The sequence below is a fragment of the Corvus cornix genome, chromosome 4A (genome assembly GCF_000738735.6).
Source record: "Corvus cornix cornix isolate S_Up_H32 chromosome 4A, ASM73873v5, whole genome shotgun sequence".
Classification (NCBI taxonomy): Eukaryota; Metazoa; Chordata; class Aves; order Passeriformes; family Corvidae; genus Corvus; species Corvus cornix.
The window spans coordinates 7,896,215-7,917,852 of NC_047058.1; the positions used below are offsets into that span (position 1 = coordinate 7,896,215).

At 42.4% G+C, this 21,638-nt stretch overlaps 1 protein-coding gene across 2 annotated transcripts in view; it reads right to left on the reverse strand.

Annotated features, from left to right (window-relative positions):
* Window positions 1–18,313, reverse strand: part of LOC104691305 (connector enhancer of kinase suppressor of ras 2-like) — a 174,426-nt gene extending 156,113 nt beyond the window's left edge. Inside the window, exons 1-2 of one of the 2 annotated variants that reach the window (XM_020584773.2) lie at window positions 18,061–18,313; window positions 17,730–17,803 (exon numbers count right to left, since the gene is read on the reverse strand). In XM_020584773.2, coding sequence (XP_020440362.1) covers window positions 17,730–17,803; window positions 18,061–18,101 — 115 coding nt within the window. In that variant the 5' untranslated portion in view covers window positions 18,102–18,313. The remainder of the gene's footprint in view (window positions 1–17,729; window positions 17,804–18,060) is intronic. The other variant, XM_010402748.4, reaches the window with a different exon arrangement.
* Between the last annotated feature and the right edge of the window lie 3,325 nt (window positions 18,314–21,638).

Sequence of the window (21,638 nt, forward strand, 5' to 3'; positions counted from 1 at the left end):
GTGCTCCACATTCTAACTGTGCCTTTTAATTTTGTAACAACCATTAGTGGAAGGGCTGACAAATGGTAGAAACCTGGGGAAAAAAGTGTCAGAATAATTTCTCGCTCTTCTCTTTCTTTTCCCCTGCAACTACAAATAAAGTCTGTGAGATTACATCAGCCAGGAAAAAATAGAATCAAGAGTGAGAGATGTGATGGAAATTCCTATAAAATCTATTCTGTGATTAGAGGTATCATAAAGTGCATGAAGAAACACAGGGGATTGCCTGGAGTTTTCTTTGAACTCAGAGGCATCAACACATGGCAGGGGAGACAGCTGTACTCTTTGTGAAGTGGCAATCTTTTCTGATATATTTATTACAGAAAAAGGATAAAAATATTATATGCACTTCCCCAAGTGAAAAAGAGACAGGCTGGGTAGGGTGTTTTGAACCAAGACACAAAAGCAGTGTGTTCTCTAGATTCATGAGCTAATTAAAATCTATAATGCAGGGAATACCAAGAGAGACACCAGCAAATTTTACATATTCTGTTAATGTCTAACACTGAGTGTGATTTTGTGTCTCAAAGATCTGTGCAGTGCAGAACTGAAAACAAATTGAGCATAGCATTTTTACTCTTTTAAACTGAGAAAACAAATATTTCTGTGTCTAGGACTGGTTGTGAAGAGATATTTCTCCCTTCCATGGGAAATAGGAAAATGGCATAATTGGCAAAGTTCTTGGCAATATTAAGCAACACACCCCTGAAATCATTATGGTTTTGGACATCACCCATGGCTTTAGTTCTGGGAGTTCCACACCTGGAATTAATGCACAAAGAGACCAATATTTTCACTGTCTCAGTGGTGATCAAATATATTGTTCACTGGAAAGATGAAAATCACCTGCTATCCTTGCCCTGAGAACGATGTCCCCTGGCTCTGTTTTACCTCCTGTGTCCCTTCCAAAGGGCACAGAGGCCTCCCACTCTCCCAAAATCATTTGGCCCAGGGGCTCCAGCTGCTGCTGTGACCCCAAGGCGGCGCCCAGGCACAGTGTGTCAGGGTCTGTAATTAACCTGTGCAGGTTTCAGAATTCCAGCTTGGAATTTGTCACAAGTGTCGGATTCTCAGTGCAGAAAGAGAAGTTTGGCTGAAGAGATGGGCTGTCCTATTAGAATAATTTTCTGCCTAAAATTCATTCTTTCCTATCAGAAAGGAGCACTAAGGAGTTTTGACAAAGCTGATGACATAATATAGAAAATAGCTTTTCCAGGGAGTTCTGTGGCAGAAGATTCTTCATTTTGCTGCAACTCTCTGTTGTGATGCTTACATTTATTGGCTTAGTGTACTTGAGGAAGGGTTTTCTGGTTTGTTTTGATGTTTGTTTGATCTTTGCAACTCCAGCTTTTGAGAATGATCAACATTCCAGGCTGGCACTTTCTGCACAGTCTCTTGCAAAGACCCAGCTGCATCCTTCCAAAAGAGTTGGCTGTTCAAACACAGTGTTCCAGAATTGTCCATCTGTCTTGTTCGATGTCTTCCTCAGGCTGCTCCTCCTCCTTTCCCATTTCCATGCTGATGTCAAATTGGTTTTGGGGATAACAGCAAAGCAGCCCGGGCTCATCCATCGAACAGGATGCAAGGCACATCAAGCACTTGTGTTATGTTAACGGGGGAGAATCGCTGCTCGAGGGAGGCTGCTACAAAGCAGGCACTGATTTAATGCAAAGCTCCCAGATTGAAAGGGGTTTGCCGAGCCCTGTGTGCGGGGAATGTTAAGGAGCCCGTTCCCGTCATCCCTGCTGTACTTCCCACTCTCCCTCCTCTTCCAAGCCAACCTTGGATGCCGGGAACTGCGTGCTAAGGAAAACCTGAACCCAAGCTGGAACCAGTCTGGCCGCAATCAATGCAGAGCAGCTCATCATTTTTATTAACTGAATTCACTTTTTTCTTTTTTTTTTTTTCTTTTTCTTTTTTCTTTTTTTTTTTTTATCTGCGTCTCTTTTGAGGCTGGAGCCCATAAGATATCTATAATGGAGTTTATTTGAGAACTCCAGTTATGCACTTGAAAGGAAAAACAAGTTTATCCTTTCTAAGAGGAACATACAGGTAATGTATATTTAAATAACAAAAATATACGTTTAATGCGTAGTTTAACATGCAAGTTCAGCTCTTGAAAAGGTGAAAATGTGAATTAATACCATTTTAAAAAATTACTAAAATCGTGAAAGCTCTATTAAAGGGAGCTTGCTGGAGTCAAGGAATTTCAGCTCCAGTCAGTTTTGGGATTAGAGCCAAGCTAAGCCCACAGGTGTCTGGAGGTTCACAGGAACAGTCAAATGATCTCTGCAAGAGCTCTTTAGGTTCACAGAGCCAGTGCAGGGTTTGGCTCAGCAAGTCCACAAACTTGACTTTAATTCTTGTTCAAAAAGATCCAAAAGTGCCTTTGCCATTGGGCTCTTCAGTTCCACCAAACACCATTGATTTGTGGAATTTGTGTGGTCATGGACACAAAAATACACCGAATAATCCCATAATTCTGGAGGGGGCCCACGGATTTTAGTGACCCATTCAGTGCAGGGGCTGTTGATGTCACCCATGGGTTAATGAAGGAGTTTTAATTATATAATAACAAAAAATAAAAGTGGATTTTCCTTGACATTTTATGAGTCATTTGCTTTTGTTTCTAAATCCGTTTGGTTTTAGAAGCAGTTTGAGGGATCTTATCCCTGCCCATCATTGTTTTTCCTAAATAAATCCAGAATCCCAGAATGGTTTGGATTGGAAGGGACCTCAAAGCCCATCCAGTCCCACCCCCTGCCATGACCTTCCACTATCCCAGGCTGCTCCAAGCCCTGTCCAGCCTGGCCTTGGACGCTTCCAGGGACAGGACATCCTAACAAAAACCCTTGTAAAGGAAAATTCTCTAACTTGTTGCATCCCTCAAAACAAATGAAATACCAAAGCTGAGCACTCAATGCTGGAAAAAGTAGTCTGGGTAGTAAAACGTTTCACTCTTTTAAAACTTTTTTTTGGTACCACACAATACAGGAAATTAATGTTTTTGTTTAATTTATTGAGTTTTTAATCTTGCAGTGTTTCTTCAACATAAGTAAATACACTGAAGTATTTAAATGCTTTTGAATTCCCAGGGATTTGACACTCCCAAGTGTAATTTCAGCCTTTTAATGTTTATAAATATTTTATAAAAATACAGAATATATCACGGTTTAATTACTTAGGATGACTTATCCACTCTCTGAGAAGTTTTCTATAATTATCACCCACTTTTATCACAGAAAAATGTTGTTATATCAAGAAAGATGATACCTACCACCACATTTTTAATTTATTTTATTTTATTTGCACCTTCTTGTTTTCCTCACCATCCTTCTCAGCCTCATCCTAATGCAAATCAAGGAGCTAATTTGCATGCAATACTTTAATTTCAAGCCTGGTAAGATGACATTGTTAAATATTTGCACTGTGTATTTTTATCAGCAGATTCTTCATCAGCCACATATTTCTGCAGCAGCTAATTTCAGCTAAAGTCAATGGGCACAGATTCCTAACTGCCACATAGAATTTCTGTTTTCTTCCTGACTGACCTGCTTGGAATAATTAGCTTTTTTCCTTATGCTGAGCTGACAGCTACCTGGGAAACAGCAGGGACTCTCAATGTTAATAATGCTGTGTGGCCCAAGGTCTTTTCCCTTAAATTCTTACCATAAAGAAGATTGCAGCAAGTCATATTTGTTGAATAAATTGGGAAGATGTGTCAGCTTAACAGAATCAGAGACAAAACCAAAATACACAAAGCAAGGACCAGAGGATTAATATTATATTTTCCCAGAGGCTTTGGTTCACCAAGTGCTTGGTTTATGGTGGCGAGATCTGTAAATGATTCCTGGTTAACACTTGGGTATGAATTAGTGATGACCCAGCAAAGGGATCTGTGAGGGTGGCTTGGCTTTAGACAGGAAGGTTCTCCATGGCCTGGGGATAGCTCAGCACAGTCGCTGGGTGGAGAATCCTCAGGAATGTTTTTGACTGGCTCAGGGTACACCCTGCTCATGCTGCAGGTAATAAAGTGCCTGTAGCCAAACAGGATCTCTCTGAGCCCCTGGGAGAGGAAAGGGCCCACAGGAGCGACTCTCTCAGGTTATCTGGGAAGTTCATGGACCATGCCACAATTATCACCTTGGCTGATTTTCCCCAGGACCGTGGGGCTTCCTGCTGGCCCACACAAAACATAGCTGCTGTTCCTGCCCTCGCTGCCATCGTGTCACTCCCCCCCTTACACCTCCTGAGTGTTCACCTGAGCACTTGCAGCACACCCTACATCAGCTTAGAGGAGAAATTAGGAAGAAATCCTTGACTGTAGAGGTGGTGAGGCCCTGGCACAGGTTGTCCAGAGAGGTTGTGGACTCCCCATTCCTTGTTCAACACCAGGTTGGAGCAGCCTGGGATAATGGAGGGTGTCCCTGCCCATGGCAAGGGTGGCACTGGATGAGCTTCAAGGTCCCTTCCAACCCAAACCATTCCAGGATTCTCTGGTCAGAACTTTCTACTGAGTAAATCCATACTAAGTCTTGGCACTGCAGTGCAATGTAAACCCACAGCACACACGCATTTAGAAGAGAGGACAGCTCACCACTCCAAAAACAGTACTGTATAAAACATTTTCTGAAAATGAGTTTTGAAAGCTCTTTGCTACTTTGAGCATGTCCCAAAGAAGTAAACTTGGTACCCTGACAGGCACTGCATGGTTTTGGAGAGCTGTGAGGTGTAACAGGGACAGGAAGGTTCCATTCCAGAGGGAAGCACATGGAGCACTCCTGAAGGCTTCGATGCTATCATTAAAAAGACTTTTCTCTTGTATTTTTGTAACAATTATCTAATGATTCACAATCCATATGCTTGTACCAGATGTTTGAACCTTCACAGGGCAAATCATATTTATTCCTTCAGATAAACCACTTCATATTACTTAATAATAATTCTCAGGATCATTATTATCATTCTCATCACTTCAAATCCAAACACAGCAAACATGATGAACAACACGCTTCAGTTTTTCCCCTTGATTAATGGGCTGTGTGTGTGCACAAAAACACTTCAGTTTGGAAGATGTGATTTCCCTGGTGAAGCCATTGCTAGCCAGATCTTTCCTGGAGCACTTTCCCTGCACTGTGGAACGATTGGAATTCACAAGTGCAAGCACCCAAAATGAAATTTTTCTGTGCTACAGATACTAATGGCATTAATTGCCATTTCTCTGCATTTCATTGTGTCTTGCGTCATTATTAAGAATTGTTACTCTTGAAATACTTGTGAAATATCTGCAAAATACTTGTGAAATACTTGTAAAACTCAGAACCTTTATTTGAATCATACTTGGTTTGCACTTCAGTCCCTAAGAACTCTTTCTGCTCCTTTAGCAACCCAAAACCGCCCAGAACAATGAAACACTGGAGTTTTGCTGTATTCCAGAGCCATTAAAAGAGTTAATAGTGCACAATGTAGATAAGGTTGTCATTACTCTTTGACAGTAAATATTGCTTTGTGCCAGGTTACCTGATCTGATAAGGAGCAGAACCTCCCAGCAGCAGGATGCTGATAATGATCCTGCCTTTACCCAGTGCCTCTCATCTCAGCAGCTCTGAACTCGGCTGCAAGAGCTGCACACAGACAATGTCATCCTTTCCTGAAATGCAGCACAGACTGGAATGTCATTGTCCATTAAAACAGGGGTGAACTGCAGATACAGTGAGAACAGGCAGTGCAATCCTCCTGCCAGGATCTGCAGGAGGGGAGGAGGCCAGAGCTTTTAACATTGTTTTTCAAAGCATTTTGACTGCTTTCCATCACCCCAGTCTGCTGGAATCTGTGTGGACCACAATACCATGCACTTTGATCAGGGTGAAAATGGAAATACCGCCGTGATGGCTTGGTTTAATAGAGATTTAGAAAAATTATCAGTTTCTGAACTGTAAATCCCGTATTTACTTTTACATCAGCATATCCATTTCCAATTTGATGTTCTGCAAACCAGTGTCAGTGCATCTGTACATTAACAGTGCTCTTCACTTCCATAAAATCACAGAATCCCAAAATGGTCTGTGTTGGAAGGGACCTTAAAGTTCACCCCATCCCACCCCCTGCCATGGGCAGGGACACCTTTCACTAGCCCAGGTTGCTCCAAGCCCCGTCCAACCTGGCCTTGGACACTTCTGGGATCCAGGGGCAGCCACAGCTTCTCGGGCACCCTGTGCCAGGGCCTCCCCACCCTCACAGCCAGGAATTCCTTCCCAATATCCCACCTAAATCTCCCTTCCTTCAGCTTAAAGCCATTCCCCCTGTCCTGGCACTAAATGCCCTTGTTTCATTGCAATTCCAGTGGCATATTTGCCTCTGTATCTTTTATCAGAAGTCATTCCAGTGTTTGTCCATAGCAGTCCCAGACTACCAGGACTTTCAATGGATTTCTAGGGAGGTTCTGTTTCAACTGCTGTTGATATCCTCCTCATCTACAAGCATTTATTGATTTTTAGAGCCAAACCAATGAGTAAAAACGTTGAGTGGGAAAAAGGAATTGCAAAGAGGCAAAATGGAAGATAATGGAGCTTGGAAATGAGGCTGGCTTTAACAAACCCTGCTTTAACAAACCCTGCTTTAACAAACACTGCTTCTTTGCTGCTTGCCAGTTGGTTCTATCAAGACAACCCTTGGTAGATCACTAGAAATTTTAAATCAAAAAAATAAAGAGACTATACTGCGCTGTGATCTAAAGTATCCCTCAAGAATATTTCCTAATTAAACAGCTTGATCAGTTTTATTACCTTAATCAGTGCAGCCAACCTGCAGGAGGTACTGCCACTTCTGTATCAAGGATCCTGCACTGCAAGAGTGGATTTATTTTCAGAGCTGTCTCTCTCTTTCTCACCAGACTGACTTTTGGGCCAGGTTTGCCTGTGTGTGAGGTTCACTAAAACGAGCTTAACCTCAGCCAGCTTTAGGACATGTATTGAAGAAAATTTAAAATTAAAAAAATGCTCTTCTTTTTGTGTTTTATGGTACAAGGGGTATTGACAGTCACTGGGATTGAAAACAACACAGATCACAGTGCATCCAGTCTGTAAATACCACGGAATCACTAATTCTTCAGGAAAGGTCTCAGTTAATGCCCCACTCCTAAGATTATTACAGGAGATTAAGGAAGACAACATAAGTTTTTTCAAATGCACAATTTCCAGTCCTTTTGAGGCATCACGTGAATTTATTTCAGAGCATAACTGATCATCTAGGTATGCAAACCAAGATTACTTGCCAAAAAGTCTTGACTACAGGAAGTGGTAAAATGACCTTCAGACCAAATTAATATGAAATAATCTTACCTTCAAACTCCTCCGTTCTTCTTGAAAGTAACTTAGAAACCTTGATTGTTTTTAACTCTCCAAAGAATCATAGCTCCTGTTTCAAAATGTAGTTGGCCAATATTTTAACTTATCTATTATATGGTCCTTTTTTTCCTTCTGAGAAATTTGTGGGTTTTCTCTGCACCAAATCCCAGTTATGCAAATTTTGTTATCGTTTTGGGAATGCTTAGTCATGGAGCTTCATTACCATGTTTTTGGGGATGGTAACTGTGGAGTAGAGGAAGACAGTAGCTCCAGAAGAATTAGTGATGGTCTGACAGACAAATATAAATTATTCTGGGATGTTTTGAACTGCTACAAATTGATAATAATTATGTTATCAGGCATGGATGCCTAGGAGGGTTAACCATAGGTGCAATTTATTTTCTTCTGCCCTTCCACCACTGTTGGTTATTTCATTATGAGGACAAACAGAGACTGGTCCAGGATGGCTTTAACACTGTGCTACAAGGTTTAATTTTGTCCTTTTATGTGACAGCCTGCCAGTTTGCAGGCAAAAAAATTGAAATATTGTCTATCATTTTCTCCTGGAAAGACGGGATATTAATGAGATTTGAAAGAATCATTTGATGAGAATTTCAGCAATTCAAATTGAGTATGACATTGGAGGGTGAAAGGAAAGCAAGTCCTGGCACGCTGACATTGCACAGAAGAACTGGACAGCTTTGGTTCACTTGGAATTCCTGCCTGGATGCTGACATGGAAGCTGGAGATCCATCAAACATATCATGGCATATTTAAACCCCTTTGATAAAATGGCAGAGGTTATGTGGAATTAACTCATTCCAAAAGCCAAGATTCCTCATCTATCAGCATCCTTGTATTGAAAAAGTTGATCATAAAAGAAAATGGAAATACAGAAAATGTTTTAAGAAGGAACTCTGCTGTTTTGATACCAGAGGAGACCTTACTAATGAAAGAACTACAGAACTACCTTCAGATAAATAAAATGTGTGGGGACACAAAGAGCCATCCACAGTAAATGGGGAATAGAAAAGCTTCTTTCCACAAGCTGAGTGGTATTGATGGCTCTTGGAATGATTCACAGATTGAATTAAAACACTTACATTGAAGGATCATTTGAGCAATTTGGTTTCTAGTTAAAGTATTGCCTCATTGCTGATATGCAAATAATGATTGCTGCTGCTGCTGCTGCCACAAAAGGCATTGATAATTTGGCCCGAGAATTTTCAAATAAACAACAAAAAGTTAATATGATGTCCCAGTGTATCTTTCTTTCAGCAGGTGATGGCTTCCTTAGCACATTTCTCAGTGTTTTTAAGCCCACTTATGGAAGCCTTGAAAAGGGTTTTCCTCCAATTTTCTAAAAAAATTTAATTTTTTTAACTTATCCTTTAAGTTTATCTTTCTATTTCTATCCTATGTGGAAATTTCCTGTCTATTATTCTAATTTATCTTTTTTATTACTCAGATAATTATTTGTTGCATTTTTGATGGATTATTCGCTAGCTCTCTTCATTCTCCAGAATTTATTTCTGCAAGAACAGCACTGCTGAGCTACTACCCTAAGTGGATCCATTTCTTTTTATGTGACATTCAAGTAGTGAATATTCTAAACTCTATTGGTTCTGAACTTTTCTTACATTACTCTACATGTTCCCTCCAACCACATGATACAAATGTAAATTTCAAGGGTTTTTTTTCTCTGCTTTGAGTGTCTTTTTCCTCTGTAAACTACAAAGTTGTTTTTTTGTGTAACTAAGGGAATTTCTCAGTGTGGCTTGGCAATGAACAATTGAAATCTCTTGACAATGGGCAATTAAAATCTCTCCTTAGTGTTCTGTAATTGAGGGCATTTTCATGAGTGATCAGTAACAGATGCCTACAGAGGACTTCCCTGGATTTAGGAATGTGCCCGCAGCAGCACATTCCTTTGTAGTGTAAGATCATGGAATTCCAGAATGGTTTGGATTGGAAGGGACCTTAAAGCCCATCCAGTGCCACCCTGCCATGGGCAGGGACAACTTCCACTATCCCAGCCCCAATGTCCAACCTGGCCTTGGACACTCCCAGGGATGGGGCAGCCACAGCTTCTCTGGGAACCTGTGCATCCCTATCCATTGGCAAGGATTTCATAAAAAGATACCTCTGTTAAACCTCCACATCTCCCAGGGAAGCAGCATCTCATGGCCTGAAAGAAAACTGAGGAGCATCCAGGATATTCACAGGAGATTTTAAAGGAGAATCAGTGAAACAGCAACATTTGCCTTCTTCCAGCTGCCCCTTAAAGCTCCCAGGAGCTGTGCTTGGCTTCTTGAGGCTGGTGGTTTTCACCTCCCCCGGGATTTTGGATACACTTCACTTCCAAATCACTGCAATCCTCTCCAAGATATTCAAAGCTAGAAATTTTTGATGTTAAATGAACAAATTCCTTCACAATCTGATGCTTATTGTCCGTCTCGTTATGTAAAAGGCAAGAAAAATGCTGCTGGAGAGGCATGTGAACAAACAGGAGAGAGACAAAAAGGAATGGGGGAAGCTGGTGGAGAGAGAGAGAAGTAAAACATGCTTTAATTCAGGTGATCATTGGCATGTCTGAGCTGTCAGGCTGACACCACTGTCTGCCTGCACTCAGAGAGAGTTTTCCATGTAAAAGAAGCAGATGTGCCAAAAGAATCCTTTCTAGAGCTGTAGTAGGTTCAGCACACTCACACAAAACACAGTTTCTGCCTTAAGAACTCCTGAAATCCGTACAGATTTTCTAGGCTTTGTTTGATGCTTAGAATGAAAAAGATGGACAAATTTGTAGGGAATAAAGCTGAATGCATTTTGTAAAATTACTGGCTGCTACGGTTTCATTTCAAACATGCCACCTACGTTAGAACTAAAAACGCTCCACAGTCTTTTTATAATTCATCTTTGCTGGAAAACAGTTGGTGGAGAATTTGAGTAGGAAAACCCAAACACTGCATTGGCCTTGAATCCTCCTGAGCACTTCTGTGCAGAGGGTCAGCAAGGATATGTTTTGGGAGCTGTTTGAGTGTTAGTTAATCAGAAATAAATTCATTTTGATTCATCACTAGAGCCCTTCACAAATACAACCTCATAATTTTTCCTCTCTCTGAATCCTTTTAGAGTAACTCCTGAACCTCCACTTTCCAGCTCCTGCCCTCACTGCAATGGCATCAGGGAAGAGGACGTCAAGCTTACTAGAAAACCTAAACTGCAAAAGTAGCAATTTAAATTAGTGAGGCAAAGCAGCATGTAGAAGATATCCACAAAATTACTCTGGGTGGAGAGGACGAATGCAGCTTATTGCTCAGCAATATTTGATACTACAGTGTTTTATTCAGTAAAATGCTTCATTTAATAACAAGAGTGTCACTAATTTCAGCAGCAGAGCAACAACCTCCATTTCTGTCAGCGTGGCAGGACAGCAGTTCTGAAAGGATGGCATTAAAAGGATAAGCTCTGTCTGTTTTAGCCTTGAAAGCTTTGTAGGCGTTAAAACAATTTTGCAAGAGGACAAATCGCAGTTTACTTTTCGCTTTCCTTTTTTCCTTCATTGCAGACAGAAACACAAGACATTGAACCCATCAGAATGAGAAGTAAGGAGATTTCTTAGGCAGGAATATTTCTTTACCCAAGCACAGCACACATTTAGAAGCCTTCCTCGAGGACAGGCCCAGGGAACATGGAGATGCCTTCCCATGGGTTCTGAGACAGGATCTGGAACAGAGCTTTGCCGGGCACTCCCCCATCTAGGCAGTGTTTTCCATGCACTAAAATGATATTCATAATGTATTTTTCTGCACAATGCAATGTTTCTCAAACTGCCTTCCAACCCAGGCAGTCAGGAATCTTGTAGCACTGAGACCTTCTGCTCTTTTCCTAGGAAATCCACATTTTCCAAACTGGTAACAGTGTTACACACAGAGTTCTCAGTGTTAGGTACATGGGCTGATGTCAATCCTGCCAAGGGAAGGAAAAATTTAGAAACTGGAATGAGTGGGGCAGGAAAGTCTGGGAAGAAACCATGAAAGCATCTTTTTGCTGAGCAGGATCCAGGGTCTTTGCAGTTTCCTGACATACAGCACTTCATTTAATGTGGTCTGAAAGTCTTACCCACAGGAGCAAATTTATCCTGAATTTTGCTTCATAAGATGAAACACTGTGAAATAATGGAGAGCTGGAGAAGGTTGAGCTCTTCTGAATTTGCATTGCCACTCTGTCCTCCCTGGGATGGTCAGGACCGGGAGCAAGTTGGGGATTTTGCATAATTTTTTACACATGGTAAAGGTTACAAGGCACAGCAATGCGTGACACATTGTCTGACTGCTGATATTAAGCTGCAAGACAATAAAGTAAATTTCTTTACATAATGACCTGAAAGATTAGTTATGCTTGATAAATGTGACTTGAGAGACTTTCACTGAGCTCAGACTTTTTCTCTGGGAGCAGAATTGCATTTCTTAAAAAGGTCTGAACATATCTGCTTTATAGATAGGGCAATTTCAGAATATAGTCCTAAATAACCTGATAATAAATACAGACCATTAAATAGCTAAATGTTGCTGAAATCTTTTATGGAGATAGTGCTAATCCAGTCCATTCTTGGAAGATATATAGCCCAGTTTCTAATTGGTCCTCAAAGAGGAGTTAGTGAAGGTGAGGTAATAGTGATAGGGATGCAGACATACCTCAGCCAAAATAATTTCCATCGAGAATTACAGATAGGCTTGATTTAGGGAGGTCTGTGGGCACTATTTTGCTGTGGGCCAGCTGGTCACAACCCCAGCCACGGCTGCAGTTACTGGGAGGGCACAAACTGGAGCCATGGGCTCAGCAAAGTGTTTTGTTGTCCTTCCAGGCTGCCAGTGGTGCACAAGCTGAATTAAAAGTGGTGACAGTCAAAGCCTTGAGGGCACTGGCTCTTGGTAATCCTGCCAGTCTTCTGAGCTCTGTTTGATACCTTAACCTCTTGGGCAGGTATCAAGGTTTGGGAATGTTGGTGGAAGTGGAGCAGGTCTGTGCTTGCTTCTGGGCTGCAGGTCTGCTGCCCTCCTTGTGAAACACAGCAGGAAGACTTCTCAGCTTTAGACATTTGGACATCATCTCCCATGGTTTATTCTGGGAAATAGAAACTGAGAAACATCCAGGAGGAAGCCAGAGGTATAATCTCTTCAGGACTGTTTCACATTTCAAAGATGAGGGTGATTCCCATGCAAGAAACCATCCCAAGGTCTTGTCTGAGTTGGAAGAGTCACATTAGGTGACTCTGCTGGGGACAGACTGGGCACAGAAACTCTTTCAGAGGGATGTTGGAGCTCTTCTTAGTTGTATTCAAAACCTCCTACAAAGGGAACGGCCCAAGCTGCCCGGACAGCTCATTCCAACACTTAACTGAGCTAAACATTGGGAACTTGTTCCCTGAAATGTGACCTTTAGCACTTACATGGCAAAGTTGTCAGCTCTGAGGTGGGTTCTGCTGACCCTTTAAAAGCAAATAGTTTACAGCACTCAGCAGTTGTTCACAAAACTCATTACTAAGAAGCATTAAAGTCCAAAACTTGTAAGAGAAATCGGGGAGGAATTGCAGCCAATTCTGATTCAGTGACTTCCTAGAGACAACTGGAAATGTGGTGCCAGTGGAACACAGGAATCCAAGGGGGAGCCACAACAGCAAATTGTTTGTTTCAGTTGTAAAATTGGTGAGAGCAGAAGGAAAACGATGAAACCTTTACCTTAGAACAGCTTGGAAATTCAGCACTAATTCTGTATTTGTGGCCCAGGTCCCTTCCAAACCTATTTGTCTTCAGAAAGAGCTGAAAAGATGCTACAAAACCTACATTTTTCTAAATAAGGGATGACCTCTGTTAACTCCTCCAGTTTCAAACTGCATCTCGTGGAATTGTGTTCCTGCATTATGGGATTCCGAGGTCAGGAAGGGGGATCAGGGAAGCCAAGGATCACCCAGCTCAGCACCTACAGGGCTGCTTTGGCTGGAGATCATTCCATTCAGCTGTGCTTCCAGCACATTCTGAGATTTGATAAATACGATGTCCTGCACAGAGAGGAGGCTCCCTGGCTATGACACATTGCTCCAGCACAGGTAGTGAGTGATCTAATGGGAAGCAAAGCAAGAGGGAGAGGGGTTTGCCGGAGCCCGGCGTGATGCGAATGTTAACAAGTCCTCTCACGTCATCAGCTTCCCTGCTCTCCACGCCCTCCCTCCCTGCCTTTCTCTTTTATGAGCCAGCCTGAAATCAGGGAATTACACGCTAAGGAAAACCCTTCAGCTAAACATATAATTATTCTGCACAGGATCAGTGCAGCACAGTTAATCAGTTTACCAACTGAATTAATTTTTATTTTTTTATGTCTCCATCTCCTGTTGAGGGTGCAGAAATTCTAGATTTAAAGGGGAAAAAATGGCTTGCAGTTGTGAAATGAGTATCTACAGCAGACCATTTATTAGGAGAGAAACCTCCACTGCAGGCTGTTTTGGCAGACAAACCTGTCAGTCCCCAGGACTTTGAATCACGGACTCTGTGTGGAGTTATTACAGGTACTTAAGGAATAGCTGGTTTCCCATTTTAATTTTCAGCTGTTCAGTAACACTGAAAGTCACAGCTGTGTTTCATTGCATTGTGTTTCATTCCATTTCCTTGGACTGCTTTGAAAAGTGAGTATTTATTTGGACAGAGGTGTCACTTCCCTGTAAATGAGTTCACATTATAAATGACCTACTTGTAAACTGCTCCCCTTAGGAAGTACAACATCTCCAATGCTGTTGGTTGTAAAAGTACAGAGAACACCCTTCAGATTCTGCCTCCAATGGAAACACAAGCTACCAACCTTTCATTAATTCAGTAAGACATCCTACCTCCCCTGTGCACCTCAAACCCCCAGATTCTGTACAGGACTCCCCTCCTCAGTGCATTCTAAAATAGATGGGTTTGGGTTTGGAGTGTTCACTGATAACCTGCAAACCTGAGTTTCACAGGGAGCTCCTGCACCAAAAAGCAACCAAAGTCTGCAGGTAAAGCATTCCAGATGCACATCTTGGAGGGCAGTTTGTCATTTACTCACACTAAGATGATAAACCTAATCCAAGGAGAAACTGACCAGTCAGAAACCTCTCTGATCCCCAAGGTGCTGGTGAGCTTTATGGGCAATGCTTCTTTTCCAGTGGGGCCACAACAGAATCTGGGCAAGGCAAAGGCTTTTCCTAAAGTACCTTTTGGGTCCATAGTACACATCCCCAGGAAATCAGGTAAGTTATGTAAGAAATGGGTGTATACCAGGGGAAATACCTGTTCATTTTCTGAAGTAAAAACCATTTAGAGACCTTTAAAATTTTGGAAAATTTGGGGGAAAAAAAGAATGCTGACTGAAAACTGTTGCTAAAAATATCTTCCCAATTAATGTTTTCAGCTCCTTTGAAACCTTCCTTTTTAGCCACAGTGCCTTCTGCTGTATCTGCTAAACTTTACAAAATATTTTTTGTATAAAGACAGTTTCTTTAACACGAAAGTATCCAGAGTTTTTACTTCTAGATCCTTTGAGAGCCTCAGGAATCAATTTCTCCAGACCTGCATGGCCTTTTCAGGTTGTCCACACCATCAGATGCAGTTCCCTAATTGAATTCCAGTTGAGTGCTTTCCCGAGAAAGGAACTGTGGATAAATACAAGATGCCAACTTGTCATTACAATGTTCCTTAAAGCCTACCAATTTTTACTTTTTTTGGCAAGTAACATTTCCTAAAGGAAAAGAACAGAAGGGTGTCTCCTCTTGGGGGGGGGCTCAGGCTGCAGTGGCTGCTCTCATCAGATGCTCGAACCAGGACACATTCTGGGGACCTGGGTCTCAAACCATTAACATCATTTTTGTGGCTTCCTTCCATCTTCTCTACAATTATTTGATGCTTCTGGTACTCACTGCTAGTTAGTTTCAAAAGATGGGCTTTGCTAAGAGGTTTTAGAAATAAGTTACAATGCCTTCAATGAATATGATAAATGCAACTTTTTAAAGTGTGTTGCTATAATTTCCCCATGAAATACGCTATCGTTTACAGTCTCCACCAATAAAACTAATTGCCTACATATTTTTAAGCCCCCCAAAGGTATATTCCAGTGGCAGTATTTGTTCCATTGCTTGTTAACATGTTGCTATCTACAGTCAAGATAATACTCATTCAAAAACGGGTAATTTTTTGAAAGCATCTTTTAAATTTATCTTTTAGTGGTGTGAAAGAAGTGACCTTTCAGAATAGAAGGAATACATAAAATCACTGAAAATTACTGCCTGTGCAGACCTTTGACCTCTCTGGCACATGGATTTAGCAGAGTGACTGTAGCCAATGGAGCTGAGCTACAGAACACCTGGAAATTACAGGCAAACAGTGGCCACAGTTGGGCAATTTTTGCAAAGTGAGGTAGTTACAAGTAGTTTAAAACTGATTCTGGTCTGCCATTTGTGTGGGTTAAGTCTTTTCTTTGGCTGCAACTGAACTTTGCATCTGCAAAGGTAAACACTGGCATAAAAAGGGGGCTTGTAATATTAACATGGGGGGAATGGACAAATGTGCAACTTTCCTGTTTGTGGATGTGCAGCTCCAGTTACCAAGGAAAATATCCACATTGTGAATACTTCAGTGTTCATAGCATTATCTTTATTTATGCTTGAACACAGAGGCACAGCACTGACAATGCTGCCTACTCCAGATATCCCTATGGATGGTCCATGTGTAGTCTGGTATGGAAATCCAACTGTCAGGCAACTCCAGACATTTAAAAACCTGCTGCTTGTATGACCTTCCTCCACTGCACATCATGGATTACTGTTCCCCAGGATGTAATTAGTCTGCATCAGAAAGGATAAAAAAGTAGCAGGAAGTATTTTTAAATTTAGCAACAAGTATTCTACACACTTTGACACTTAATTTACATTATAATTCAATTAAGGAGTTAAAATAGCAGTGGTCTGTCCACTTTTTAACTCTTTCATGTACTGAGAATGAAGGTGTGGATCAGAAAACTCCTGTGCACATACATTAGGATTTGACATCACCTAATGACATTGGAGCGTGGGAATCAATCCTATATCTAAAGGTTTCAGGATCCATCCCAACAACCTGCTCAAGCCCTCCCAATTACCCTGAGTTCCCAAACACCTGAGAAACAAAGTACACACATTCCCCTAAACACCGTTTGCTTCACAAGACTCTGTGCTTGTAAAAGAATAATTAGCTGATAATGGCAACGTGTCTGATGAGCACCAAAACAGCCCAATTTCAGCGAAGTGAGGAGATGCAGCTCAGCAAAATGAGATCAGAACCATTCCCATATTAATGAGCATACTTTGAAAGCTTTAAGGACATTAGAGTGGGCATCCAATTTAACCCTTCCATAAGTTCATCACATTACGGGAATAATTTCCATGAGTAACCTACACCCCAAATTTGCACCCCTTCTCCTTATATAACAGAGATCCCCCGTGGCAGGAATTATTTGTCTCAAAGACAGACAGCTCATCAGAAGCCCCGTATAACAATACTAATACATCCCACTGTGGGAATACATTTTCCCCCCACTCCGGAGAAATTTAAACCACTTATCATCAGGAACAACCCCTCGCCCTCCCATCCATCCCAGTCTGTTTGCAGCACAGCCGAGCATTGTCAGGCAAAACATGTCACAGCTGACGGCTGTGTTGTGAAACTGCGAATGTGCCGGGAAATCATCATTCCTGTCAAGTTATCCCGGCGAGTTTCCCCGCGGAGCCGTGCTCAGCCCTGCGCCTTCCCACCGCTGGCGCGGACACGGAGCCTCGGACACGCGGCTGGGCAGCCTGGACAGGGCAGGACACGTCCCTAAAGGAGCCTGGACAGAGCAGGACACGTTCCTAAAGGAGCAGGATGCCTCAGTCCAGCCCCGGCGCCTGGTGCTCCTTGTGGTACCCAAAACTACAGACAAGTGCTGCACAGCCACTGCATCAGATCACCTGATATGAGCAAACCAGACCTAATCAGGGCAAATTTAAAGCAGCCAAACATCCCGACGTTACCCTGTGCGAGGCATAATGGAGTCGTGAGACACAAACACTTTCTGTCTGCATTGTCCAACAAATGCAGTTGATCCCGGCTCCGTTCTCGGCAGCAATTCCCACAACACAGCACAGCTGAAGCAGCCTCTCCTCAGCCCTGTCTCTAACAACTACCGGGCAAAGCAGCATAGGGATGATCAGAACTGAATAAACTCTTCCCAAAACAAAGAATGCGAGAGCACGGATGCAAATTGCCAGGATCCAAAGTACAGACAATACACGGCAATAAACGATCCTACCTTTCATCCAATCCACTACTTGCTTGGGCGTCCACTTGCTAATAGGTTCCATAACGAGAGCCATCATCAGATCACTTTATCATTCACACCAAAATCAGGGGAAAAAGGAGAGAAAAATTGTATCAGAGCATGGCTGGGCTACGAGAGCTGTCGGATTTTACAGTGCAGTTCAAAGAGAAGATGATGCTTTGTCCCTCCAGGTTCCTCCTGCACTGATTCAGTAATGTATAAAATTACACTGCTTGATCAGCTCTGGCACCTCCCCCACTGCACACAGCCTGCAACACCCGGAGCACCGAGCCAGGAAATGGTGCAGTACAGACTTACTTACCAAAGCCTCTGCCCGCCGAGCCACCGGCACGGATAAAACATGGCATTGCACACGGAGCAATCCACACCGGAGCTGCTCCGCACGCCGAGTTTGACGGAGCTGCTTTATTCCAACGAGCCCTGGGATCTTCATTAGGGAATATGTCACTACTGTAACTTGATAGCAGATTGTCTTGGCTTCATTGTGAATATGCTGACTGTCACTCGGCTTAAAGTGAAGATAGAAACGTCAGAATATCGCCTGGCATCTGGCAAAATGCTGAGCATCTTCATCTTTACAATGCAAAATGTTGCTGGAGTCTTGTACTATATAATCATGTAATTCAGAATGTCAAACACAGTATGAAAAGTCTTACCCAAGAAAAAAACTACTGGGAGAAAACTCTCTGTTTTTTCTGGCCACATTCAGAGCCAGGATATTTCCTCCTATGAGCTGCTCATTTTGTAGTGGAAGAATGACAGCATCAAGGAGTCAATTTGTACTACTACAGCACTTTAGGATAGACAAGTACAGCAAGTATTTTGACTCCCAGTACTGGGATCATTAGTCAATGTCTCCCTTTTGTTATGACGGAAAAAAAAGGTCTTAAGTATTCCTAATCCCAAAGTTTGCTACCCTTCTGACAGATGAAGGTGAAACATTTTAATGAGATGTGCCAAACAGCACTTTTTGGACCCATTTGTGACTCTCTGAACCCCATGCAGCACAAGTTCTGCATCCTGTGGCTGTGAAGGTGCTGCTGGCTCCAACCTATCGTCTGATATTGGCAGCCCCAGTATGTTATGCTAAGGGGAGAAACTCAGACTCCAGAAAAAAGGCAGAACAAAGCAGTTCCACCTTTCTCTTCAGTAATCTTTCATCTGTGCCTGTTTCTCCTGCGCTGCTCCAAGCTCCCCCAGCACATCAGGGGAAGAGGATGATGAGGGTCCCCCATGTCTGCTCCCCCATGGGGCTTGGTCAAAGTACCCATGAGATCTGCCTTCTCTCTCTCTCATATGGGGGAACATGAAATACCAATGAATATTTATCACAGAATCCCAGAATGGTTTGGGTTGGAAGGGACCTTAAAGCCCATCCCATTCCAGCCCCTGCCATGGGCAGGGACACCTTCCACTTCCTCCAAGCTCCATCCAACCTGGCCTTGGACACTTCCAGGGATTCAGGGCAGCCACAGCTTCTCTGGGCACCCTGTGCCAGGGCCCCCCCACCCTCACAGGGAAGAAACCTTTCCTAAAATCCGATCTAAACCTACTCTCTGGCAGTTTTTTCTCTGCCCTTTCAGGGCTCCTTTTTATACAGTTAAGGATGCAGACAGGCATCTTTCCCCCCACTAAAGCTTCTCCAAAGAGATGTGCCATTCTCAGCTCAGTGATGCACTCTATCTGTTTTTATTTTTCTTTAGCTTTGGGAAATAGTGTGATTAGTATTCTACGATGTATTTGGAGTGCTCAGAGCACAGATCTTCTTTACAAAAGGATTCACATCAATTCTCCTTCAAGAAGGCTGAACAGCATGTCAGCTTCCTCTCTGAGTTTTGGGAGACCACTTTCAGTAGCTTTAGTTCTGTCTAAATAGCTGTTTACAATGGACATAATAATGACAAAGCTCTCAAAGGCACAATACTTCTCTTTTTAGGCAACAGTGGGCTAGAATTGAGAATAAATATTTCTATTAGCTATTGGAAATTGTACAAGTTGTTTGGGGGTTATTCTTTCCTAAAAGTCTTGATTTTTTTGAGTTCAATAACAGCATGGAAGAATTTGAGATAAGCTATGTTGTGCATGAACTTGGTATTTTGACACATCTGCACAAAAAAAATCTTCATTCATGATTGTTTGGACTACTTCCCTAATTCCTGTCATTTGACAGACGTTCTGTCAATGCCCCTTTGTCTCACATTTCCTACCCAGGCTTGACTGGGTACTTTTTTTATATATTTTGACATATTTTGGAAAGAGGATGAAGCCTGAATTCAAAGCCCATCAATGTCAGTGGGCACAATTCCCCTCATTTAAATTGTCCTTGGATGACAAAAGAGGCCCCAAACTATTATTTTGGAATGAGAACTTCCATTTTCACAATGAGAACCTTCTAAATCTTTCCTGTCCTGTTACTGAGGCTCTTCCCCCCAAAGATGGTTTGCATTTTCATTTATTCCCACCATTATTCACCACCATGGTGCTGGCTCAGGCAGTAACTATAATTTGGCTGGAAGACCTTGGCTGTTAGATAAACTCCTGTGATTTTCCTTATTATTACCAGCCACAGTTTGCCTGTATTCTGGGATTTTACAATCTTCAGGACAACCATCTAGTTATTTTTGTTCTCCTTCTCGGAATAAAATATTCAAAGCTGTTAAAAAAACTCTGTTTCTCTCCCTCCTGATGATTTATTCAGGTTCATTTTGTGTTGCAAAGATCACTGCACATGGCCCTGCTTTGTCACGAATCATTCCAACCCCAGGGAAATGTTCCTTCAACTCCTCTCATGGGTATGTTCAGCATGGCAGCCCACGGATGGTTCTACCTGGGGATTTCCTCTGCTTCTTCTTTTGTTGTTTCAAGAAAGACTTATTCCTCACACCCATGGGAATGTCACAGGAACATGGCAAGATGGGGAAAGGAGCCTGTCACAGACCATAGGACCCAGTGATGGATCCAACTGAGCACTAGAAAGGCCAAATGGAGTGGAGACATGTCCAGACTGTTTCTGGAACCACGGTCCAAGTCAGCTCAGAACACTTTTTCGTACAGGTTGTCCACTCTGCCCACTGAGGAAACGACTCTGGAATGAGTAATCATGGAATATACCCCCCCTGCCCTGAGCTGTCATCCTCACTCCTGACACGGCTCTAAACCTCCTCCCTCACGATCCCTGTCAGCCATGGGTCACTGCAGTGGAATCAAGTCTGAAAAGTCACTAAATCACAAGGAAATTTTTCAAAAAATAGGCAAAACTATGTAATCCCTAAAGCTGTGCCATGTGTTTTTCTGCCTGTTTATTGCAAGGCTTCTGCCTAGATCTATCCCCCAACCTACCTAGCACTGCTTCCTGATGCCAACATAAAAGCAACAATGCATTCCCATGACTGTGTTTTTCTTCCAGGCTGAATGTAGCAAATCAAGAGAAAAAAGATCAAGGAACATCTTTCTCACTATTATTCTATCTAGGTCATGTAAATGAGAAATACTTTCTGACTGGAGTCTGCATAAGCATCAGAGCAAAGTGAGGCATTTGAAAGGGAGAAAGGGAGCAGAGCTTTCACTACGATGCAACGTTGTTGTCAAAGGCCTACATAAAATAATCTGGTAATTCCAGCCCATAATCATCGCTGCTGCCTTTGACAGCAAAGGCCTAAGGCTGAACAGACTGGTGGAAAGGTTTGGAGTCCCTCCTCCTTGCCAGCAATAATGCTGAGAGTGCTGTAGCTTTTGAGCACTGCCCGGTATCTCTGGGATTGCTAATTAAACCATCAGTCTCCGTATTTTCATGGTCACTGTGGGAGGCAGTTAAATGTTCTTGTGTATTTCATGGCCAGTGATAATATTCCAATTAAGGATTATGCTCAAATCTGGTAC